Source organism: Dicentrarchus labrax, unplaced genomic scaffold (assembly GCF_905237075.1).
Source record: "Dicentrarchus labrax unplaced genomic scaffold, dlabrax2021, whole genome shotgun sequence".
Taxonomy (NCBI): domain Eukaryota; kingdom Metazoa; phylum Chordata; class Actinopteri; family Moronidae; genus Dicentrarchus; species Dicentrarchus labrax.
Window position 1 is genome coordinate 23,063,191 of NW_026136706.1, and position 26,872 is coordinate 23,090,062.

At 38.8% G+C, this 26,872-nt stretch overlaps 2 protein-coding genes across 4 annotated transcripts in view; both read left to right on the forward strand.

The window, feature by feature from the left end:
* The first annotated feature begins 418 nt into the window (after positions 1–418).
* On the forward strand, positions 419–16,828 carry stam2 (signal transducing adaptor molecule (SH3 domain and ITAM motif) 2). 2 transcript variants are annotated; one of them, XM_051404074.1, is made up of 14 exons: positions 419–608; positions 2,235–2,319; positions 2,515–2,590; positions 3,248–3,343; positions 3,529–3,675; positions 7,416–7,482; positions 7,922–8,120; positions 8,658–8,752; positions 8,936–9,018; positions 9,107–9,194; positions 9,318–9,372; positions 9,584–9,731; positions 12,575–12,741; positions 14,133–16,828. In XM_051404074.1, exons 1-14 carry the CDS (start codon positions 569–571, stop codon positions 14,317–14,319), a joined length of 1,533 nt encoding a protein of 510 aa, XP_051260034.1. In that variant the 5' UTR covers positions 419–568; the 3' UTR covers positions 14,320–16,828. The 2 variants fall into 2 exon arrangements, with proteins under 2 accessions (XP_051260034.1, XP_051260033.1); XM_051404073.1 differs by having other exon boundaries at positions 421–608; positions 14,130–16,828.
* Positions 16,829–19,007: 2,179 nt separating this feature from the next.
* The window catches only part of cacnb4a (calcium channel, voltage-dependent, beta 4a subunit), a 37,005-nt gene continuing 29,140 nt past the window's right edge, over positions 19,008–26,872 (forward strand). Inside the window, exons 1-2 of one of the 2 annotated variants that reach the window (XM_051405155.1) lie at positions 19,008–19,274; positions 21,895–21,978. In XM_051405155.1, coding sequence (XP_051261115.1) covers positions 19,212–19,274; positions 21,895–21,978 — 147 coding nt within the window. In that variant the 5' untranslated portion in view covers positions 19,008–19,211. The remainder of the gene's footprint in view (positions 19,275–21,894; positions 21,979–26,872) is intronic. The other variant, XM_051405154.1, reaches the window with a different exon arrangement.

A 26,872-nucleotide genomic window follows, 5' to 3' on the forward strand; every position in this document is an offset into this window, starting at 1 on the left:
AAGTGATCATATCTACTATTCAGAGTCCAATCTTTTACAGTGAGCTACTGTCTGCTGCTCTGTCAGCTCTGTACTGTATCTTGCTGCAGCGAGTGTTGAGCCGATATAAATATAAACCCCGTCAATGTGGAGCGCAGATTCAGCACTTAAAGCAGAGTAAAGATCTCCTGTGATGTTTAGTGGAGTCGAGCTGAGACGTTGCGACCTTTCACCCACTAGATGTCACTGTTTCACAACTATCCTCGGGAATTGAACAGAGGCGTTAAACTCAAGTGCCAATTATTGTGTGGAACATTTAAACAAAAAAACAAAAAACGTCAACGTGCTGTAATTTGTGTAAAAGACACAAACAATTAAACATAAACGCTAAACTTAATAAAATCATTCTCCACCACTGCACAGCGGCGTCTTAAAATATTGTTCAGGCATTAATGAAGGCAGCCAAGTTTCCGGAAGAGCAACTGGTGCGAGTTTAATGGACAAGGAAGAGATATTTGTTTAGGTTTAGTCTGGAGAACCCACAAACCTTTCTTTCCTTAAACAGTCTGGGTCTTTTTAAATCGTTACAATGCCTTTGTTTGCCCAAAATCCCTTTGACCAAGATGTCGGTAAGCGAGCTGCTGTTCCTTTGTTGTTTATCAGTGTGTCAGAGCTAGCTAACATCTGAAGCTAACGTTAGCTTAGCTTCAGCGCTTTAAGACGTTGTAGCGTTTTTAAGTTTAAGATATCACATCGTCTTATTGGTAACAACGACTTCCACAGGTCTCAGCCACTTCCTTAGGGTGTCGCCGACAAGCTGACTGGTTGTCAATAACTTGCATTGAGTTTATCGATCAGTTTATCGGCGAGGATGAGCGACTGCTCGAGAAACTCACTTTGAGTCTGATTCATGAATGCTAGCTAACGCTGATCACCTGATCCCACATCAGGTCTTAATGCTTTTATAGATTGATTATTTATAAATATGGTATGTTATAGTGTTATCGGGGTAAAAATAACGATTCTTTTCAATCTCTGGTGTCTCATTTTCGTTGTCTGAGCCAAGCTTTAAAATGCTGGTAAATAGTGAAAAGTCACCATCGCAGTTTCTGTGAACAACCTCAACCCCCCTGAGGTTTGGTATTCATTATACAATGACAGTGACATACAGCATGAGAGAGCGAAAGGACATCATCAATAAAGAAATATCGAAGTGAAAGCTTAACTTGTTGGTCGTACTCAGTTGATGGAAAATGAATCGGCAGCTATTTTGGGAATAGATGATCAGTTCAATATTGAAGTAACTTTTCAAGCTAAAGTTTCAAATATTCTTTTGCTCTAATCCTCAATAGTGAGGGGTTTTCTTTAGAGTAAATATCTTTAGGTTTTGGACTGTTGTTGAAAACTGGGCATATAAAGAAGTGACCTTGGGTTTTTAAATATTTATGATGTGTATTTTCTGTAATTTTATTGATCAAACACTGAATTGAGAGAATATATTAACCAACTAATAGCTTCAGCCCTATTCAAGACTCTGGGCTACTTTGAGTCAGTTTGATTAAAATGTGTTAGCTCGGTCATTTGTGTTTCTCATGGTCGTGTTATGTAAATTTTCATGCAAACTCCTGAGGTCACCACCCTTATCTGTCCCTGCAACACCATAGTTCTTGTATGACCACACAATAGTGCACTGTTACACTTAACTGGCTCTCTGACTGTCCGTCAGGAGGATGTGTCGTGACAGTTTACTATCTGTTGGAAATGTGCATTTGAGCAATTTCCTGCCAAAATATCACAACATAACTGAGAAGTAACTGTTAGGGGGAAAGAGCAGATGTGCTTTTTAACCCAGCTAATCTCATGTTATTTAATGAGCGTGGTTATTGTTCAGGCTGTCATCTGCTAAACTGATCACGACTTAAAATGCCTTAAGATCGGGGCGGTTTACCATCTCGTTGAGGTCACTGGGGAAACCCTGCAAGTTCACACAATAAAGTGTGAAATTAGTCGGCTTATTGACTCTTCCAAGTTTTTAACTTTTTTTTTTTTTTTTTTTTACCTTAGGCTGACAGGCTTTGATGCAAGATTAACTGATTTTAAAATGTGGTAGCTCATGACTTGCTATTCATTATTCTAACACTTGCCCAGTGAGATTAGCATGTCTGCCCACGAATACATTATGTCTAGACGAGCAGCCGTGAAGACATTTTCTCACTGGACCATATGCACTGTATCCCTGTTTGACATGTTTCCAGAGAAGTCAACCAATGAAAACAACACAACAGATGACTGGGGGCTCATTATGGACATCTGCGATAAGATTGGAACGACACCCAATGGGTAAGCTGGAAAAAGGCCTTTCAATAATGATTCAAATTGCTCCTTGTTTAGGTACAGTACAGTTATATGAGACTTTGTATTTGAAAATAGTCTACACTAGATATCATCAGGACCCGTGCAGGAGCATCTCTAGTGCAAGGACACTGAGTTTGTTCAGTAGTCATTGTTCCCACAGCGAATTCTGTTCTGTTTCAGACCAAAGGACAGCTTGAGATCCATTATGAAGAGAATCAACCACAAAGTGCCTCATGTTGCCATGCAAGCCCTCAATGTGAGTTCTTTTACCATGCTTTTATGCCACCAAATGTCAATCAAGAAATCTGCTGCACACAACATGACAGTAACTCTTTCCCAGCAAACAGTGTAACATAAGTAGTAAGTAGTAAGAAGCTAATAAATGAAGATAACAAAAACCTTACAAAGTCACTATGTCAGAGCCTAAACTTCTTAAATTTGTGTATAAATAAAAGTGTAGCCAAAATGGAAATGCGATTTACTGTCACTACATATGAGAAATAAATGTTCACTAATGCAATCTGGCAGCAGCTGAGCTGTAACTGATCTAATATTCCCACTGTTAAAGCCATACAGGCAAGTGGAAGATTTCATACTGGGAGGATTTAACTCAGATGAGCAATATGAGAGCTTTTTCTCTGTCTCTGTCTGAGTCATCATGAGCAAATACTGTCACATTGCCCACTCTATATTTAGACCTCTGTGTTCACTCATTCAAATAATTAAAGCCCTATTGTCATCAGAACCGTTTATCATTGCTAAAGCTTCACTTGCTAATAATATGTATCCTAAATAATTCAGTAACACGAGTGGGAGAAAAAAATATCTTCCTTTTGTGAAATAAAGATAAAAATCCTTCTTTTTTGTGATAATCAATACATACAGTCTCACTTTTACAATCTTTTTCTTGCAGTTGCTGGGTGCTTGTGTGTCAAACTGTGGCAAAATATTCCACCTGGAAATCTGCTCAAGGGAGTTTTCCAGTGAAGTACGAAGTGTGCTGAGCAGGGTACGTAAAACCCGTCTGTTGTTTTTCTCACTATTCCTAATTTGTTATCATATCTGTCTCTCATCTCTTCGTACATTTTTGACCAGAGTCATTCACTCACACATGCACATCTAGTCCTCAACAGAGCCGTGTTATTGTGCAGCACATTAGAGTGACACAGCTGTTTGTTTGCCTGTCCTCTGTAGGCCCACCCTAAGGTGTGTGAAAAGCTAAAGGCTCTGATGGTGGAGTGGGCAGAAGACTTCCAGAAGGATCCACAGCTCAGCCTCATCGGTGCCACCATTAAGTCTCTGAAGGAAGAGGGCATCAGCTTCCCCTCCGCATCTTCACAGGTATGTTCACACCATACAGAACAAAAAAGTGTGAAAGTCACATTTATAGAAAATTAAACGCTATCTTGCTTTCATCTGGGTGCTATTTGATTGGAATTTTTTATGTGCAGTGGTCATGTAGCTTTTGACAAATGTCGCTGACAAAAAATGCAAAGCTTACAACCATCATAAACACTGAAATTCATTTTGTTTTCTAAAAAAATTCAATGAACTGACTTCAAATCTGGTTCCTGGTACACAAAAAATGAGGACAAAACGACACCTTAGCGTACCAACCACACCACAATACTCCTCTGGTGAATACTACGGAAGCGTATTGCAATAACTTGAAAATAAATGTTTTGGTTTGTTTTTTGGAGTAATCATTTGTGTTTTTCAGAGTAATTTATTTCAGATTTTCTGAATAATTTTTTTTCAGTTTTTCGGACACGAGTTTAGAGAGCATTTGAAACAATAGACGCATTCATTCCGTTATTGAGAGCTCGATTTAACGGAAACAAACATAACCGGCATGTTTAGTTCAGTAAAGTTATACTTTGATCTGGGTTTCAGACACTGGGAGATAGTCCTGTCTTCAAATCATATAGATGGTATTATCATTAGTTTGTTGACTCTATGCAGGCACCTGAGGACTTTGCGTAGATCAGAAGGAAAGCCCATTCAGATCTGCTTGACATAGCAATATATACATAGCAAAATTGACCCGGTACGGTAGATTGTTTAAGATGGGGCATGTATGTGCGTGCAGGAGTCACCATAGGTCCATGGGAGTCACTTGCAGGTTGGAGGTTCTCGCGGGAGTTCGAAGTATCTCGATAATTCAGAAAAAAATTACTCCGAAAAACAGGGGGAAAAAAATTACCAAGAAAAACAGAAAAAATAACTCCGTAAAACAGGAAAATAATTACTCAGGAAAACAGAAAAAAGAATTCAAAAAAACAAACCAAAAAATAAATTACTCAGAAAAACCAACGTTTTTTTTTTCAAGTGAATGCAATACGCTTCCGTAGAATACCAATTTGGTATGGCAAATTAGTATTCTTTGTAAGCATTCATTATTCAGTCCACTCCCCCTTAGAGAAAATCAAACTTATTCTGTTTGCCATGATAACGGCAAGCTTTTATTTTACAAAAAAAAACCCTACAGTTTGGTTGCTTGCCAAAGTGGCTGTTTTTGAAGAAAAACCTTTCATCTGCAGCCAGACTTGGCATCATTTTGTTTCATATGTAGGAAAATGACTCAAGTATCATGCAGAAGATGTAATGTGTGAGTAGTTCTCTTTCACACTCTGTTTTGCTGGTTTTCTTCCCCTAATTACAGTTTCAGTCCGTACACGACGATGACATAATGCGCGTGTGTGGATACTTTTTGTCTAGCCTGAGGCTGTCGTTACAGCTGTGGTTTCACGGCTGACCAGTGTGTTGCCACTGTGAAGGTTCAGGTTGGGTGGAGCTCGTCTGTCTGTCTGTTTGTATGGCAAGTGCTTACCGTGGAATTTCCTCTTAGCATATTTCACATAATTCTGTGGGTATGTGTGTCTCTGTTTTCCAGGATCGAGACTGTCTTTATGACTGTTGTAGACAGAGCTGCCCTTCTGCTTTCTGTTCTATTCTTTGTTCGATGTCTGTGTGATTTATAATGCAGCAGCGTTATATATGTGTCGGGGGTTGAAGTGGACTTTGCTCTCTCAAAAAGCACCTGACCTACAACTGTATCGTCTGTGGCCTCTCTGTGGCTGACGCTTTTTGTTGAGTGTTGTTTATCAAGGGCTTTGATTCTGTCGAAGTTGAATGAGTTTGTCACTCCACTTTTAAGGGAGAAAAGAGGAATTAATTAGTAAGTCAAACATCACTACAAATTACATATTTTTCACATTATGCATGCACTGTTACTTTGTAAAACAAATTTGCTAGCATGCAGAAGCACTGATTACCTCTCAAAAGGCAAATAAACTAATTCCTTATGTCAGGTTCTGATGCAGGTGGAGAACATGGTCAAAATCTGGTCAAAAACAGTAATCTATTGTCATGTCAAGTATATACTGATTATGCTTAGATCCACGGTCCAGTTCAACACCGCTGCAAACTCCAACCTCAATAATTAACATATCATCGTCATCTTTTTCCAGTATAAATAGACAGCTCAGTACGTGGATTAAAAAACTCCACTGCAGCTTCCATTGGACTGATCTGAAATCGCTTGGGTTGCTTTTGCTGTCTCATCCTCTCTCTGTTGCCACTGTGGTTGTGGTGTGCTGCGTATTATGTTATGGGATGGGCCGGGAAACCTGCTTTTAAAGAGAGAGCAGGTGGCACATGAGGCAGCTGATGAGCAAATAGCAGCAGGTAGTGTGACTCAAGCTGTGACGATGCTTCCTAGTATTCACCTTTTAGCTATCATTCATGCTTAACTGAAATTTTTAAACAGCATGCAGGTAGTTTTTTTTCAGCCACGCACTAACAAGCCATGTGAAACAAATGAGTCCCTGTTGTGCACCTCTCTGTTGGTATACTTGCATTTTGTTTTCCTGCCACACAGTCTGTTGGTGAACGTCATATGTATATGTATGTGTATATATACACATATATGTCAAAAAAGCTGCTGTGAAAAAGGTTTGTACAAATAGGTATCAGTTTACCTGACAAACCTGACTCATACTTGCTTCCCCACACCTGTTACTCAGTCTAGACTTACCTGTTCTCCTCACTCCTTATATAAGTGAGTTTAACTAACTTGGTTTGTGTTTTTTACTTTAAGTCTTTGGGATGCTTTTGAGGTTCTCCAGTGTTGGCTCACATATATATTGGCTGTTCTTAAATCACAAGTTTTACAAGTTCTCTAAAATTTACTTTTTTTTCCCTTAAATTTGATAAATTGATGTTTTGATAGATTTGATTTTTGAGAGTTGTTCAGTCCATAAAATGTCAAAAAATGTTGTTCACTGTTTCCAAGGTGACGTCCTCAAATATCTTGTTTTGTCCACAACCCAAACATATTCCGTTTACTTTGTTAGAGGAGTAAAGAAAATACAATATAGTCACATTTGAGAAGCTGAATTCGGATAGAATATGGACATTAAAAAAAAGACTCGCAGACAATGAATCGATTATTAAAATAGTCGACGAATAATCATTGTGGTTCTAACCCCTTAGATATTTTTCTACCACAATGCCATAAACATTTGATTTAACCATGATCTTTATGCCAAATTGCTGCTTCAGGACGATCCACACGTGAGATAATTCTCAGTAAATAACAGCTTGCTCTGCTCCTAGGTGTTTTGACTTGCCTTTATGTTGTATGTGGAAAGGAGACACTGGACCAGCCTCTGTAGTACTTTCTGTTTCACCAACTGCCAGTATTAAGCATTAGTTCGCCCACTGAGAATATGTGGGTGTAAAGAGTTGTTGTGCATTACTGGCAACAGCGTCCAGTTGACCTGTTTGGTCCACTTTGACCACATTGTCATGTGAGAGAGCTGCCTTAGGTCGCCTTAGACAAGAGATAATGAGACAGCTTTGTAGAGGGTTTCTGTCTGAAGGCTAGAGTTGCAATCCCTGACCAACATGTAGTACCCAACATGAGCTGCAGGTGGCAGTTTTTCTCTTCTAGTCACTCTCACTCACTCCTGTATGTATATACACACACACACACACACACACACACACACACACACACACACACACACACACACACACACACACACAGCCATGACCTTATCTTTCTATATTGACTGCAGGGGTCCAGCGTAAAGGTCAGCACACCCACCGTGAGCAAAGGATCTGATGATGACAACCTGGCCAAAGGTAAAGAGAGATGCTATCGCTCACCTCTACACACACCTTTATCGTCATTTGTGCACTTTATCTGTTATTTAAAGCATAATTTTTCTACAGCAGAAACATATTTGACAGCTACTGTACTGTATGTTTAAGGCAGTTTGTACCAATATTCTTAGCAAACTGCTGCTTATAATTTTATAAAGAGTAGAACAGTCGACCTGGATTTTATATTCTCATGCATCAAAAGGTTGTTTAGTTGCCTGTATTATTGATTTTTTTTTTGCATCTCGCATTTGAGCAGTATTCTGAGAGCTGTTTGTATTCTGAAAAGAAAAAAAAAGAGATGGATCCTGTGTCTGAGCCAAGTATGTGTTGGACATTGTGAACATTCTCTCCTCCTTTCCACTTCTCCTCTGTTCTCTCTGTTCTCTCTTCTTCCTGTCCAAACCTCCACCTTTCCCAGCAATCGAGCTGTCCTTGCAGGAGCAGAAGCAGCAGGTGGAGACGCGGCCCCTGGCCGTAACATCTGACCCCCCGAGCTACACCAACGGTAGCGGGGGGCAGGAGGCCCGGAAGGTGCGTGCGCTGTACGACTTTGAAGCGGCTGAAGATAATGAGCTGACCTTCAAAGCGGGAGAACTTATTCTGGTTTTGGATGACAGGTAATGTTGCATAACGTAGCAGACTTTCAAATCACTTTCACTCAGAGCAGTGAGATTCTCAGATTATGAAATACAGACAAGCATCGCAGCCAGTTTTATATATTCTTCAGCTACATGCAGTCTTATTCCTTTTATAGAGTGTTTACAGGGTGATAAAGAGGCACCCAGAAGTATGATTCCAAATACTAATAATCTCAAAGAAGTTTTAATATTGGATATATTTACATATGTCTGTGTGCTTGGTTTAATTATGTCCAGAAGCTTGTGTATCGTGTGTATATGGTGTTTTTGGAGTGATATAATAAAAAAAAAAAAATGCATAAATTCTGATTTCCCCTCATCAATCATCATAAAGAAAACATTATGATGATCGGACATTTTATACAACCTTCCTGATTTGCCTACAATAATAGATAGCAGATTTTGTCTTAACTGGTCAAAGTCTGCTCCACAAAAGAAATGAGGAACGCACAAAGACTTACAAATCATACACAACCTATTGGCTTATCATTCCTATTCCATGCTTTTGTTTTGTAGTGATCCAAACTGGTGGAAAGGAGAGAACCACAGAGGGGTGGGGCTTTTCCCCTCCAACTTTGTCACCACCAATCTGAATGCTGAGCCAGAGCCAGGTTGGTCTTTCTATTGAATCTGAAAATGAACATTGTAGCTCCTTCAGCTGCTCTGGTTTTTCAGTTTTGCACCTTTTTTAGAAGGCATATCAGCATCTGTGCTCATCAGCTATTTGATACTGGTTGAAGCTGATGCAAATTAGTTTCAGAACTGATAATTGAACTTAACCTTTCCTTCCCCAGTGGTTTATGTTGAAAAGACAGCCAGTCCTGAAGAGACGAGCTTGGAAACCAAAGTTGAGCCTGAGCCCGTCGTCATTGACGAGGTACTACTTTCCTTCAGCGCACAAACATTTACAAATGCAAATCACCTCTCAATAAGACTACCAACCCAAACTTCTGTTCGTTCTGCAGGGGAAGATGGACAGAACCCTGGCACTGCTGCAGAATGCAGATCCTGCAGATCCGGCTCCTGACTCCCAAGAGCTGATCCAACTGGAGGGTATAAACCTTAGTGCTGGTGTAAATCTGTCTCTCTGCCAATGACAACTGCAGTCGGCTGGGCTACACCGTTGTTTTCTAACTCTATTTCTGTTTCCCTCCCTAACTGTAAATATCTGAACAGGTGCTTGTGAACAGATGAACCCAATGATTGATGAGAAGCTGCAGGAGATTGACAGGTAGTGTTTTATAGATGTGAAATTCTTATCATAATTTGATTTGTTAAAAGCCCAGCTAAGTGTCATCCATTTCAGCTTCTATGAAGTTTAGGATAAAGATAGCGATGATTGTGCCTTAACTGTCGAGACCTTGGAAGATGATCTGTCCGCTTGGACTGTTCTACAAACCAAAAATATCCTTGTGGAATAAATGTCTCTCTCTGTGTTGCAGGAAACATTCAGAGTTGTCAGAGTTGAATGTGAAAGTTGTAGAGGCCCTGGACCTTTACAACAAGCTCATGCACGAGGCTCCGTTCTACTCGGCGTACTCCAAGATGCAGACACAGTACGCTCCAGCCGGCTCAGCTGTAGCCATGCAGGTGAGAAAACTGTCTGTGCCGACCAAAATCACACTTTAGCAATGATGTCATCTTAGGTTCAGCATTGATACTTAAACATTTTATTTATGTAGCTTTGCATCATAGGGTATTAAAACTGCGAGCCTATTTCAAATCAATCAGTCCATCATGTAATCAATCACAAAGCAAACAGGGGTATCTAGCTCACCCCACTTCTGCCTTCTTAGACTGGATTCCCAGTGGCTGGCTCATGTACTAACGCTGTCTACTGTTGGGTTTATGATGTAAGGAAAGTATTTCTGTTGGATTTGTTGAGTTTGCCTCTTCAAATGAGTAAGGTTCAACGGTAAAGTGATTCGTTCTTGGGAAAAAAAAAAAAAATTTAAAGTTAACTGAATCACTGAAACTGGAGCTAACTATGTCTCAAGTAGACCTGACCGATATGAGATTTTTGAGACGATTTTTAAGTGGGAAAATTCCCCGATTACCGATATGGTGGCTGATGTGTATTGAAGTGAATTTTTGAGCTGTAATGAAAATAGATCTTTTCTATGTGGATTTTGCACCAATATGACTTTGCAAAGGTACTCAGAAGGCTGCTTTTTTTTTTTTAAAACAAATAACTTAGCATATTTAAGTTAAATATTCTATAACATATTTATTAACCTGTATATTTGTTTAACATGGTCAACCAGTTCTAGTTGAGAGTTGCTAGAATTCAAATGACAGCGCACTCTGCTGGAGAAACTTTGTTGTGACACCAATTTCTTACGCAGCATTCTTTTCTGTATTATATTGGCACTTTTTGGACCACACGTACACCGATGCTGGTATGATACCGATATGTCTGCGATAGGCCGACCAATATATTGGTCAGACTCTAGTGTCCAGTCTAAATGACAGACCACTTATACAAACAATGGAGATTTAAGGTTGGCAAGTGAATATGCTTAATACCTTTCTAAAAAGAATACACCGAATTCATGTACGCTTTTATAGCCTTAAATCATCAAATCTTTCGAGTTTCTTGTAGGTGTACTGTAGTCATCTTGTCTCTGTCCTGTGATGCGTGCTGAGTCAATAAAAGGCAGTGCCAGGTCATACATAATTTAATAATGATTCAGTCAGAGGTTGGTTTGAGATTTTCTGTGTGTAAGAAGAACTGTGTGTTAGCTACCAGTGTACCCACCCACAAATGGTAGACTCTCGCTCTTGTCTATTGATTCTATTGATGTGATGTTTTCACAGAGACAATAGCGGACTATTGTAGAGGGAAATCATTCAGAGCAATCACCTGATTAGACCTTGCTGTTAGTCCCCTATTTTATTTCGCGTATCCTATACTCGTGTGTTATATTTGGCCAGGAAAGCAGTTGATTTGGTCGGTTTTTGTACTCGTCCTGATAGCCTGACATTCAGTCAGCCTTTTCTACCTCCCTGGAGAGTCGGTGGCTGCCTGTGTTTTCTTGGCAGTGGCTGTTTTCTCTGTAGTGATTGATGTCACTGTCTCTCCCCTGCCATTTAGAAAAATGTCCACTTCACTGGGCAGGCCCACACCAGAGTTGTTTTTTTTTGTTTTGTTTTTGCCCTTCATCATTTTTTTTTTTTTTCTGTAAAACTGCCTACCAGGTTGTTGTTGTTACACCTGCAACGTCAAGGATTTAGTTGTACATAAGCACTTAAGATTAGTAAATTAAAATCATGATACTGCTCATATTTTATATAATCGTCTACAACTGCTACTGCATAGGTTTGTTATTTGTGCTCCTCATAATTTGAATAAAAAAATAAAAAATAAGGCAGCAACACTAGTGTAATAGTCTGCACTTTATTCATCCAACAGCGACTGGGTGTTCTATATGTTGCGTTCTTTATGTAATACACAGTAGTCAGACCTTTTCAGGAGGCCAAACATTCAATGATGGACTTGTCTCTTATTAGTTTTGCTTTGGTCAGCCTGGGACAGAGAGATGATATTAACTTTGTGAGGAAATAGAAAGAAACTCTCTGGATGTATTAGCTCAGAAATTGCAACTAGTCAGTATATATCAGTATAATTTAAATATAAAAAAGTAATTTTTTCACATCTTCACTTATATGAGCAGGTGTAGACTTTTGTAAGTCTTTATCACAGAGCTAAGGAAGAATAACAAATTAAATAGGAAAAGAAGTTCAGCCTAGTTGTAATGGAGTGAAATTACATTTGCTTTTGATGGTCCTCAAGGGATTAGGCCAGCTACTCAGATGAGGGGGGTGGGCAGTTTATTGGAATATAGTCAAATTCTTTGTGGTGAAAACCACCCAAATAGTACAAATAGTAGCCCAAACGATCACAAACTTCAAAAAATGTACCCACCTAATTAAATAAAAAATAACCCAACACTGCACCTCTGAAGCTCACTAATGAACACCTTATTTCTTGTTTCTTTAATCCGACCAAAAATCAAACAGTAAAAACGACACATGGTTTTACCGGGGTTATGTGGTGAACTACCTCTTGGCTGGGTGGAGTTCTGGAGTCTTCCTGGAATCTCACTTCATTTGACCGAGAACTGGCTGGAGGCACGAAATCAAATAAGCATATTTCCAAAAAATGTGAAATGATTCCTTTTATAAACGATTTATTTCTACGTTGTCTGGCAGACTGTTGGCTTGGTAGTTTATATAACTCTACTACTGTCATAACTACTATGTTGTGTACTTTTATTTTGAAATGTTTGTGTTGGAAAGTCCTGCATCCTCTAGAGTGGACTGATGAAATAGTGACAGCACACTCTTTCTACATCTTCTTAAGAGGACCTGTGGTAATAATCGTGGTCTCTCAGCACTTATTAAAACTGCCCCTTTCCCTCTGGTCCGCTCAGGGCTACCTCGGCCCACCCGGCGCCCCCTACCTGCCTCCAGCGATGCCCCAGGGTCCTCCTGCGCAGGCCTACACTCTGCCCAGTGACCCGCCCGGATCACTACACTCGCTGCCACCAAACGTCTCAGCCCCACCCAACAACCCAGCTGCTCAGCCACCATACATGAGGTAAGAAAACAACCCTGCTGCTGAAAAACAGGACCTGTAAGACTGTCCGAGTAGTAGCAGTATTCTGCAGAGACACTCCAAAGAGTGTTTGCGGCTAGCTTTGAACATTTGGCAGTTAACAGGACAGTGAGAGTGCTGGTAATGTCAGTGGTTACAGACTAACACTGACAAGGAGATTAACTGTTTGAGCTTCCAAAGTTTTATGGAAGTATGTTTCCACTAATGGGTTAGAAATTAAGGTATACGGTAAAAATGGTGGACTATTACTATTTGATGAAAAATAATTGTATCAAATAGTTTATCTGTATGTGACAGAAGAACTGTAACATAGAAACAAATTAGGTAAATACATTTTCCAAAATAATTGACAGAAAGTTAACAACACAACATACTTGACTATTCGTTGTAATAATACGGTATGTTGTGTTGTTTTTGGAGGGATAAACTTCATGTAAATCAGTTTAACATGCAGGAAATCACAATTAACATGATAACCCACACCTGGACCAGTCATGTGGAAATGAAGTACAGATATGCTGTCCCCACTGGATAGTATGTTATTGACAGTTAGCTACCAGTCTGTAACATGAAAATCAGACAGAATTAATGCTACTGAAGCTCAACACAGATTGCCTTTTTATTTACAGTTGTTTTCTTCACTTCTCTGCCTGTTCAGCTTTCTTTTATTTTCATAGACAGGAAAAATATTTTCACTTATGCAAAATAAGATGAGCAGAGAAAAATAGATGGCTGAGTGTTGTACAAGTAGCTTGCTTGCTGATTATTTTGGCTGATGGTCATCATATCTGTCTCTGGAGTGTGTCCCAGAGAAAGTCACAGCACACTCCAGCTGAATGTAGCTTTCCATCTGATATAGACTGTATGAGAGCTAGGTGATACAGCTGATATTGGTATCAATATTAACTAGAATAATATTCCAATATCACATTATAAATGTCTGCAAATCACTCATAAAATGTTTCATTCTTGTGTAGCCAACTGTGTTCAACTGTTATATCAGAAAAACCTGCCATGTGAAAAACAAATACATTTAACAACTCGTTTAGTTTTTAATTACAATAAGCTTGAAATAATTCATTTGAACAACAGAATTTTATAAAAGATAACAAGATGTTATCATATTGACACTAGCAGAGTTCACTGAAAGACTACAGATGATTGTATTGAGCCATTTCGTAATGGATTGCATTGTTGGATGTATTATTTTCCTTGTTTATGATTATTTTGAATGTATTACCTTTTGGTCAAAGATTTAGTTCTACACATGGGATCTTGAGAGAGATCTAAGAGGATCTTCTTCAAATGTATTCACTACATGTAAATAAGATCATTTTTATATCAGACTCACATCTGTATTTTCTTCACAGCAGTGGTATGAACGCTCAGTACATGAACCAAGCTGCTGGAGCTCATTACCCACCCCAGGCAGGCGTGGCCATGGACGTGTCGACCTATCACAACTCCAGCATGCCTCCCGTGTCTTATCCTGTGGCCGCTCCCCCTCACCAGGCTCCTCAGCAGCAGCAGGCAGCATATTATCAGCAGCCCCTGCTGTAGAACTCCGACTGACAGCAGGCCTGAGATGATGAATACATGCTCCAGATATTTACATTTCCAGTGGTGTGTTCATTTGGCTTACCTTGTGTGAGTGTGTAATTGCTTTGGGAACATTCCTTTAGCCATTTTGTGTGCCTGATCAACTGAATTGAACACACCCCACAAAGGTTGAAATAACTGAGGTGTGTATGTAATGCAGGACTGTTGTTCATCTGAGTCAGGACTCTCTCTCTCTCTGTGTGCATGTCCTCAGCTACTGTATGTGAGGCTAAACCATGGTAACAGGAGTTTTCTCCTGTCCTCTCTCCTGGCTGACAGTGAACGCAGCACTGGTCTTCACAAACATCATAGATCAACACAGAAGAAGAGCTGGGTTTGTCCACCAATACAGCGCCTTGTAATGAGCAGTCTTTGCCCAATTCTGAAGAAATTTACATTTTACAGTTCATAGTTCAACACAATGCTACTCCCATAGTGTGTTATTTCTGAATTGACCCCCTTCAAAGATTTTACGCAACATGTCCTCTTCTGAGGTGGTAACAGAGGGTCAGGCCATGTCCACACTAATGTAGATAAAAGTGAAAAAAATGCTTCTTTTTCTCTTCATATTGGCCTATTGTTCACACTACCTTGTCTACACTGGCTATGTTGTGAAAACGGCAGGTCAGCAGCTGCTGTCTCCAGTCAGTGTCTACACTGGATACCTTCAGCCACAGTATTGCTGTGCACTAGTAGTGTTGTTGCAGCCCATATAGCCTAATACAAGATCAGTGCAATTACAACATAGGAATAAAGTGAACTAAAATAGCAGCTCTGCATGTAAAATGCAAGTGAAATGTGAGCCTTCACTCAAGCCATTGCCCCGGCTGTTTTAGACAGCTGTATTGATCAAAACCGAAGCATATCTTTTCTGTTCAGATGCGGATGACTGAAAAACGTCTCCAGTGTAGATATAGACAGCCTGCAAACCGACAAAAACGCAGCTTTTCGCAAAGCGTTCTCCTGAGCAAATCCAATTTAAAACACCAGTCTCACATGGTAGTTTGCCCACAAAGACACGCATGATATGTTAGTGTGCATAGTGTGGATTAAACATTTGACACCTAAATGGCATTGTCAAATGTGTCTGCGTTAATGTGAACATGGCTGAAATGTTTCTTCTTCTTTTAGATTTTAACGGCCATCTTGTCTTTAAGTCTGTAAAAGAAACACTCTGGTCTGATGTGAGAGCTCACGTTTCTGCAAAGCCAGCACATATCGAGTGTGTGGGACGGGGCACGGGTGCTCGCTTCAGGACAAAGTGTGCAGTTATTTAAAAGGCAGGAGCTCCGTTTTTGTTTTCTTCCTCACCAGCATCTATCATTGTAGCTGATCTGTGTTTGGAACAGAATTTCTGAAGTACAAACTATATTTTCAACTATCAGATATGTATGTTCACAGTTATATTTGTGTAAATGGTTACCTTCCCATCAACTCACTGCCTTGTAATGCATTCTCTGGTTGCATTTGTGATGTGTAAGATGACATTTCTGTGTATGTGTGTATATGTGCACATATTTGGTTTTTGTACATACGTATGTATTTATTGCGTACGTATGTGTTTGAGGGCTTACCCATAATAGGTTCTTCAGCATTGTAAAATGCATTGATTTGGTTTTTTTTTGTAAGGATCATCAGATTTGAGGGTGAACTGAGAAATAGTTAGTTGGATTTCTTTGTGTGTTTATTAATCTGATGAAACACTGCATCTGTTCATGATTACTACATCAGTACCTTCCTGCCTCTCCTCTTCCATTTATCATTGCATGTTTTATGCAAATGTTCAGATTTTTCATGTCTATGTCTGTACACGTAAATTTCGAAATTGTCAATGATGTTGCCTGTACTTTGATTTATATATATTGAGACATTATACATGTATAATTTACATGGTTGGAGAATGTGTAATTATTATTCTTACTTTGCTCCTGCTTTTACTTTCATCGTTCAGGCAAAATGTAAATGGAACTAAATTTTCACAAAGTTGGGAAATCATTAGTTTCTGTTAAGATGAAGAAAGAGAAGTGAGACATCATGTTTTAGACCTACTGCTGGTTTATTCTGCAGGTTTGGGGTTAATATTAAGGAGCAGCTTTCACACAGCCCTGTTGCAGTAGCTCCGTAGTTACTAATTTTAGCCACAACTGTCTTCTTTTATTTCCTTTATTGGCCTCATATTAAAGGCATTGTATATTAGATGTAAAATACCTGGTTTTGTCAGTGACATTGACGTTGCACCTTAGCTTTGTAAACATGTATTTACCACTGGATGCCTTGTTTTTCTGTAGAAATCAAAGAACGACACAGACACAACTTTGGCGAGCAACTTCAGTCCCAGTATCCGCTGGATATGTATAATTCTGTATATTTAAAATATTCCAGGAAAAGTTCATTTATCCAAGATTTTAAAACTGCTTTTGTAACAGAGCAAACTTATAATATTCTTTGAAATAAAAAGAAATTGACCTGTGTTGAGGGTGGTCTCTACGTACATTTCCCTTTGGATACCTTTTAAAGAAATTACATTTACACAATTAATAGGAAGGTGATTAAAATAGTAGCAGTCTGCTTAATTAGTCTCTCCTATTCCCTGCACACATCACCAGCTGCACGTGATGAACAAGCCAATAATGTGATCATTACCCAGAAGACATGATTTATTCATTGAAGTTGGCCTTTTTATAGTTTCTGCCCTTTATTTTTCAAAAAGCTGCACTGGGGATCCTTTAAATGCCAGCGTTATTCTCGTGGCAAAGTGCAGGTAAAAACCCCACTGGCTGTCCTTCAGGATATGTTCACAGTGTAAAGGCTTTCCACAGACCTGCAGTGGGATTGTCTGAAAACTGCACAGCTGGTAGTGCTGTGTGGTGAGAATGACTGAGGAGATTTTATCATCTGTTGTTTGTCCTAGTTAATTTGCTGAGATAAAACTGGCCTGTTTTATTTTTACATGAAGAATGCGGCACTAAATCAGTAGAAAGTGTTTGTGTTAGGCTACAAATGTTCAGATAGCTTCATAAATATAGGAAATACATGTGGAAAAAAGCACATGAATGATTTTAATATCCATACCATTCCTCTTATGTTTTTCTTTTAGAATTTGTTTGTATTTGCTTTAAATCTAGCCAGTATCTAATATAATCAGTATTTGTAGTGTGACTTTATTATTTTTTTATGAGGGTTGTTCTTTTATATACATATAAAAGAAAGAATTTGCCTGAACTATCTTGCCAAATGCCAGGTCATGCTGGTACTGTGAAAGAGAGTTTATGCTGCCTTCAAATGCTCCTCGTTAAGTACACTTCCAACATCAGAAATGTTCATAAAAAGATTTAAATCATATTAATCATACAAACAAAACTATGGCTGCTATTAATTAGCTTTTTAATTATTATTATTTTTAGTCCTATTGTTTAATTTGATGAATCCACCCTTTTATAATTTCTCCATACTTATTTGTACCAGTGACTACAGGATCACAGGGTTCTGGTGGTTGAGAACTACTAATTTTACTAAATTAAAATCATAATTAATTCAATTATTATTCACATAACTTTGTTATATTTAGTTCTCTGCCTAAATGTCACATCTGGGTTTCATGCAGGGCTAAGCTATTTCATTTAAAGCCTGACCTGTCTGCCAATTTAGCTTCAGTGCATGCAAATATTATAAGAGCGTTAGAATAACTGGGTTGAGTTAATAACTTATTTAAACTGGCATTTTTGTTCATTGCAGCCTCAACCCCAAACTTTGGTGCCACAAACTTCTTTTTTTACTTGTTACAATATGCCACGAGTTGCATAACAAAAAGAGAACAATACAGATGAGAACGGGAAGTAAATATATGTAAGAAAGCATTTAGAAATATTTAAAATATTAGAGTTCTTGTAGCTTTGGCTTTTTAACATGCATTTGTTTTGTTTGAGATGCATCTGAATCTAAAGACGTTAAACTAGTTTTCCTTTACATATTTAATTTTATTAATTTAAATCTTGTACAGTTATTAAGAGAGCCATTGGGTGACTTTAAAGATAATGTGCATTCTGAAAACACAATCCATCTCATTTATTACAGCAGCAACAACATCTGTAGATATGTAAGTCCATCTAAAAGAATAGTATTCATGATGAACTATTAGTCTGTTATCATACATACAACTGTGTGCAGTGAAATACTTCAGAATAATCTTTACAGACTGTGTAACGTGCAATAATGATGGAAACAGAGAAAGATACAAAGACATTTTTGAACATGGCAAATAAGTAGGCCTATTAGTGGAACGTAGTTAAAGAGGGGATATGAAAAATGGATTAATATCGGTGATGAGAATGTGTAAAGAATATAGTGTAAAATGTAATTTATATATGGATGTAGGCTATATGTATGTACAGTACATACTACATACATATCTATCAATGCGTTTATTTAAATACATTCTCATGTATGCAATTAGCTTAAAAGTACAACATTCAACTCAAGCCAAGTGATGGATTGGTGTCTACATCTAAAGAAAATACTTTTCCTATTTAGTCCTTCATGCACATCTGAAGTTGCAACGATGAAATACTGAATTTCTGCGTGTCCCTGAACGCAGCAGCACCGTAGCCCTGTGTGATGGAGTGGAGGGGGGAGGGCTAGTATCTGTGCTCGCACTGGGCTTCATCTGTGCAGACCCACTGCGGAGTGGGAAACGTCTTCAGAGCCACATCGGTTCTTTCCCTCCTCTGTTGTCGTGAAGCGGAACCGGAGCCAAGCTGGAGTCGGCGGTCCACTGTCCGCCACCGGAGCAGCAGCAGTTCCAGTGGAGCGGCACGGAGCGGCAGCCTCCGCCCTGGACCGATGAACTGGCCGAGATGTCCCGGCACATCTACACCCGACACGGGATAGGAGAGGGGCTGCAGAAGCCCGTGTTTCAGGTAGGAAAAACGCGTGAAATCACCGAATCTCTTCTCTTCTCTTCTCTTCTCTAGTTATTTTAATGAATTAGAAGAACAAACACAAATATCCCACATAAATAATAATAATAATAATAATAATAATAATAATAAAATAATATTGATAGGATTATTTTTTTATTTGTATTATTTTTTAAGACAACACAACAACAAATGTAAAAACTGATTTGAAGAAATGAACACTGATGCCCACAGACACACTGAACTCATCATACTGCTCTCTGTTCAAGTGAAGCTACATTTTTCATCAGTCCTAATGAACCTCTGAGCTGTCATCAATCACACACAGACACTGGTCCTGCAGTCTATGGTGAGAATGTGATTTATTCAAAAAGAAATGAAAATGGGTTCTTAATTATTGAGCATTTTCTGATGGAGCTCCACTCGTGATGCATGCCTGAGGTGGTTCGAGTCACTTTTCCACAAAGGAAACAGATTTTTAGCAATTTGTACAAGAATTTGTTACACATAGTTGATAATGGGGGGGGGTTGTATCTCTAATGCATCAGTATACTGACAGCGTCCTGAAGTGCATGCAGACTAATCCCTATAGATATAAGAACAGATAAATAGATGGATAGATAGATTTCAACAAAAAAGTTTGTTTTTTGTTTTACATAAAATCTAATGATAACTGTTAGTAGGTCAAAGAACCACAGCAGTTTCTGCTTTTGGGTAATCCAGCGAATCCTGACAGACCAAGCAAAAAACAAAAAACATATACACATTAATCGGCCAGTTAATTGGGCTGATTCTGTCATTTTAAGATAATCGGCATCAGCCGATGTCTGTGCTCATGAAGCCAATAATCAAAACATGTCTTCAGATACATCTCCAGCTAGCCTTGTTATAGTGTCTGCTGTGGAACCATATGAGCAGTTTCCAGCCCTGTGCTATAACTCTCGTGCATCCTGCTGTAAACATACGCCTGAATGTCCTGTAGAATAGAATTATATATGACTTTTCTTTGTTTTGATATCGACATTATTTATCGGCCATCAGCAGCCCTGCTCTCTAAATAGTAGAAATCCAATATAGCCAAACATCTGACATGCAAATGGCTTAATATAACTGGAAATATTAAATAGTTAGTTAACCACAGTTTAAATGGTATGGCAAAATCTCTGATGGTCTACAAGTTTATATCATCTCACAAAATATACAGTACACTGTTATGTAGGGATGAAACTAATGATTATCTTCATGATCAATTAATCTCAAACAGTTTCTGAGTACCCAGAGTGATACCTTTAAATGTCTTGTTTCGTTTGACCAAACTGTATTTTGGAGGAAAGAAAACAGCAAATCTTCACATTTGCCAGCAAATGTCAGTCATCAAGATAGATGCCTTTCTTTTGATTGACTTATTGATTATTGACTAATCGTTTAAACTCTACACCCAATCCTTAAAAATAGACGGAATACTTTGCCAATCCAACATGGGAAATTCCAGTTTTACAGCAGCAACATTACATAAATCCTGAAATGAATGAGGTAGGTAAGAAACAAAATACAACAAAAAAATACATAACTAATAATCAATAAAATGAAATATAACATTTGATCAGAGACTGAATGAAAACTCGGACTCTGTTATTCTAATATATATTGAATATACACAGTATGATGATAGTAATATACTGTAGTGGTATTGTAAGACACTTGGTTGTGCTTGGCTGCGTATATTATAATTTAATTAAGTCATCAGTACAGTGAAAGCTGAAGATTGTATGTAAAGCTGAAACAACTAGTTAATAATCAATTATTTGTTGATTGAAAATTGATTGGCAACTGAATTTTGATTAATTGTTGAAGTCATTTTTAAGCACAAATGCTGAATATTAGCCTTAGCTCCATGGCAACTGAGCAAATTCAGTCATGAGGACCCTTTGATACAGCCAGAAGCTCCAGGAAAACTAAGGACCGGTATGTGGAACTTGCGTTAAGACTGTTGAGAATGTTGGTCGGACAAAACAAGCAATTTGAAGAGGCTTTTTTTTTTAACACTTTTATAGAAAATAATCAACAGCTGAATCCAAAATGAAAGCAATTGTTAAATCGACTGCAATAGGTAACTGCAGTCCAAGTAAGCAGCAGTCTGTTTTTTGGATCTGGAAGTTGGAAGCATCCACTGACCCCAGTGTCTCTCCCACTACAGTGTTAGAAAAGCTGATAAGTCACCCTTCCTCTTGCATTTCAGGTGTTACCTCATTTGCTCCTCAAGCACTGAAACAAATTGGGTGCATATGAAAATGGGTCACACAAAGTGCACGCAGCTTAACAGTGTCCATACAAAAGAAAAGCATTATGGATTTTGGTATGGGATTCTAATAAAGCAATAAAAGACTGACTTCATATAATTAGGTCATCATGGAGGACAAGAAGCAGCTGGAAAGCCAGAGCCCTGTCAACCCCGGAGGCTGAAATACTGGTTTTAATGGGGTTGCTGGAGGGGAGGTGCCCTTCAGTTAGTGTGGACGAGAGTAAGGGATAAATATAGCAAATATATAACAATAGAAGCACAAATGGATAAAATGAAAAAGAGGCTGTTAGTTATACGTGTGTGTTATGTCCTCACCAGGTGAACAGAGGGACCTATTCCAGACGCAGCCGGCTGAAGAGGTCCGACGGCAGCACCACCTCCACCAGCTTCATCCTCAGACAGGTAGGATCAGCACAGCTCATTAACCTACCTTCAATTTAGCTGTTTTTTTTAACATAGTCAATGCTGAAAATCCACAAAATCAATGAAAAAGCCTGTCTAAAAATCTGATTTTGAAAATAGGCTACCCTCTTAGTTGGTCTCTAACTGGTTAAATGTTATCTGTTCCAACGGTAACTTTGTGGATGCATTACTTTCTAACCTAACACATCAGCTAGCATTCGAATATTACTATGCCAACAATAGCAGGCAAAATACTAAATGTTACAGGCTAATTAAGTGTCAGCATGTTAATCCAACTGTTTAAACATGTATGGTAACTTTAACTTAAAGCAGCAACAACACATTTTCATTTTATGTTGATTCTGGCGACCCCTGTGGACAAAAGCATTAGTGTTTCTACTGCCTTGATTCATTGATTTCAAGGGGAACATTACAGAATCCGACTTGGTGGAAGGCGTTAAGAATAACATAGAAATAGCTAATCTTCCCCTATTAAATTGATGCCGTTTAATAACCAGTTTAAAAACGCCTTGTAGTACATTTAACTGTAATGTTAGACCTCAGAGCATGGCTGAGCCCACCAGTACCAGAAATTCGATCACAAAGGTAACAATATTTGCCTTTTGCCATAAATCCATAACATTAACAAACATGTTTGATAAGGTTTGCTTAAATGTGGTTATTTAAGAGAGTATATGTGGAAAACATGCGGGACATTTTACAGTTGTAAAACTGGTCTTAGCTCTCCGGTGGAAAAACTAACGGAGATAGTGTTTAGTCTACTCTGTACTTATTGGCTGACATATAACATCATTGTAGCTAAAATCAGCTGATAATATCGGCCTTGCAAATAATATTGGTCATACTATAAGTAGAGCTGAGGTTAACAAAGTCCAGCTTATATTGATGAATATATGATAATATAGAGCTGAGCCTTATAAGTTGCATCTGTGTCCTAAACTCAGGCTTGGGGAGATGTAACTGAGGGTACAAAAAAGGATAACTGTAACCCATTACAGTTACAGAACAAAAGATGGAATCAGATTATAGATAAATTTAGTAAAAATGGGGATTATTTAGAAGAATTCTTTTTTTTTCTTTTTTTTTAAATATGCTGAGCAGAGGACACATTTTTTATGCGAAAAATCTTTTAATTTCCATTTTTTTCTCAAAGGTTACATTGTGCTGTTGTCTTACTGAAACACTTACATCAGTACTTCTTATTGACAGTTTTTTCTCTTGTCTTTATTTGCATATTTGGTGTTGAGGTAATCCAGAAGTAATGGAAAGTATTCAAGTTACGTTACTTTAATATTATGATACTTGGATTAGGTTACTGATTACATTTTTAAAGTAACCCTCCCAGCTCTGCCTAAAATGGCTGATCTTTAGCAGATTCAGCAGATCTTCTGAATGGTTTCCCATTCTTATCTTCCGTTTGTATTAATGGTTGCTAGTTTGAGCTGTCCTCGCCACCAGAGGAGCCTGTTCACTGTAAACTGTGACACAGTTTCCTCTAACAGCAGCAACACAAGTTTTTTAATCTGTGTGATAACACTTCAAAATAATTACAGACTATTTTTCTGTGAATTACTCAGAAAGTTTCTGATGCGTGACACCAATCCCCGCACTGACAGCGAATGGTGAATGCATTTGGGGATTTGTTGTTTGAAGAAAGTCTTGTTGAAATTCCTCTCCATCTTTTTGAGAGACTTGAGAAAGCGAGTGGTCTGGCACCAGTGTACCGCTGTGGTTTCCGACCGTAATCTTTCAAACTGTTCATTCCAAAATGTTTATTTTCACTCATAAAAGTTTGATTCTAATGTGGTGCGAAAGGTGAACAAAAGGACTTGGCATCAGACGATATGTTGAAGACTGTAGCGTTTTGCCTCTGATGTCGTTTAGGGAATTAATGACCTCGATTTGTATGAGCCTATGAATTCAACGTGCTCAGCTGCTTATGAGGCATCTACCAGTCATGTATAATTCATAAGGATGGGGTTAGGCAGGGCTGTTTGAATGCGGTCGCTGACGCCTCCTTTATATGTGCCACTGTAAAACAAATTCAAATGAGTTTCCTGTATTAAGTAGCCTCCTGTAATTCATAATACAGAAGGGAGTTACCCTGGACTTGGACATCCTGCTAACAAGTTACCAAGGGAACTGAGGCTGCAGAGGCCATTCAGCAACACAAGGATAGTTTGTCATTGGCTACCTTTGTCCCAAACCCCCTCTCTCTTTATTTCACATTTTCTTTTCTCCATACCTGACCTCAAACCCCTCCACCACGTGTCTCTCTGAGGAGATGCAGTAACGTCAACTCAAATCGGGTCAGAGGCTTTTTTCTTGCCTGGACATGCTAACAAAAGCACATGACAACTTGTTGAATCTAATAGCCAGATGTGATTTATGATAGTGTCATGTGTTCACATCTGTGGCTGCCACATTTTCCATTACATGTAGGTCAGTTTGTGCATGGGAGAATTTCTTGTGTGTGTGTGTGAGAATAGATTTAGGCCGTGCAAGACACACATATGATTGTGAGGTGTTATTCTTTGTTTGATACTAAACCTGTGTGATGACAGATGATGATCTGTCCTCATGGATAGTACAATCCACCAGTGTATGCACTGCACGTACAACCAGTTCATGTCTGCCGTTGATTATTGAATGCCCACTGCATGAAAGTAATTATGTGGCTCACAGGAATGAGGAAAATCAAGACATCATCGACAGAGAGAATGAAACAAACAACACAATTTAAAGAAGGAAACAAAGAAAAAAGGAGAAGAAACCAAAATAAAAAAAAATAAGACAGAAGGACGGAGAAATGTACACATAAAATCACTTGCTCACTCCTTTTCCTTATTACACGCTCACAGATTTGTTTAACACCCCCGCTGTGATTCGTGTCATCACTGGCATGATCGTCATCAGGTGAGAAGAGGAGCAGTGGGCTCTCTTTGATTCCCTCGTGTATCCATAGTAACAGCTGCCCTTCAACAACAGGGGTCAAGCACAGAAGGTTGATTAGCAGGAAACTGCACCTCCTCCTCCTTTTCAGCAGAAAGTAGTTTTTATTTTACAGTAAATGCTCAAAGCTGAGAGGAATGTAGCCTTTAAAGTTATATCAGATTGAGATATCAGCCTTTTCCTGTTCTCCAGAACATTTCAATAACTCAATCCTTCATTTTAGACTTAAAACCATTTGCAGTAAGTTCCGTTAGCTTTTGGACAGGATCTGAATTATTTGTCCTTGACCCAGTTCTGTGCTTTGAAGTCTTTCTTTTATGACATATACGGCAAAAGCCTGGACAGAATGGTTATTCGTGTTTTTTTGTTTATTTAACTTCTGAATTGACTTTGAGAGCAAAATGCGAAAAAATCTAAAATTCCAAGGGCGTGTTACAGATCCTGAAAACTTGGGTTCTCTGTAACATTAAATATTCCTGATTAGATGAAGACAAATAAAAGTTATTTCAGGACTGTGTGGGTGGGGTTTGATCAGATTTGATTGATTGTGCTGGCAATAAGCAAACAACCCCACAACTGTCATCAGATTGTGATTCAAATATTGCTGATCTCACGTCTCCCACTCCAAACCAGTGACAAAAGCACAGACAAAAATACTAAAACCGAAAATCTCTGTCTCATGTGGTATAAAATAGTGTGTTCATGACCACCACGCTGAGAAGAAGCTGATTGAAATAATATGTTTTAAGTGGAGTTTTCCAGAGGGTGAATTCACTGCAGATTGACTCGAAGTATTAGGGTTAAGGGAGGATGAGTGTGCCAAAATGTCAGGACCGGAGTCTGTGGGATGACCACATACAGATTAGTCCATTTAAGGGAAATGGAAGTCAAAAAGAGAAAACTATTAAAAGTTTCAAAATGAAAATTACTTTAAGTGATTGTTATAAAATGTCAGTGTGTTCCCCCGTATTAGGTTGATTTTGTTAGAAAAGGACAGAATGTATTCAAAGATGATATGGTTGATCAGTATGAGTCACCGCACGGTAAGCTGATATTACTAGATCTGGTACGAAGAGGTGCTGGTAGAAAGCTGAATCTCCCAGATGGTGTGCCGATTGCCGAACATCTACATGGACCGCTCGCATGCACAGATGTTTCTCTGCGTGGTTGGTGAGTGGATGTTTCCTGGGCCAACCTCTGAGCTCCATGATAAGAGGATGTCAGACCTCGGCAGATGTTTGCTCTCAGGAATATAATCCAGAGTGGCAGCACTAAAGTAGCACACAGGACCTTTGCTCTTTGACATTCTTTGATATTTGTGTTGGTTGAAGCTAATATACAGTACTTGCTTTTAAATGTGTCTTTGCATTCGCTGCTCATTGTTCCGATGTCCCTTTATTACAAAACCTGAGTAGTCCAGAAAATGTCCCATTGGACCGAAAGCCCATTTATCTGAAAGCTTGTTATCTTGAAAACAAAAGCTCACTGTTCCGAAAATACAAACTCTCCCTGGAGGTTTTTGCCCTTAATATATCAGTGTATATTGACGTGTCAATGTCAGGTGACCTTTGTCAGGTGACCTTCGTCGTCATCGTCAGGTCACCTTTGCTGTCATGGTAATGGCCAATTAGCCACTAAAAGAAGAGAAAATTAATGAATTAGGGAATTATTACTGCCGCTCTCCACCCAATAATTTAAATGAATTAATGATTTTTGGTTTCATCAAAAAACATTTTCGGTGACCACCCTCTGGAATTGGTTTATTGAAGGAACTTAAGGAGGTTTATTGGAATCTATTGGCATTCTACGTTGAGCAACGTAACTTGTGTTTCCCCCATTGTGTTGTGTTGTCGTCTGACTTTAGAACACCTGTCCCATGTGAGGCTCGAACTCACAACCTTCATATTATGAAGCCGATGCG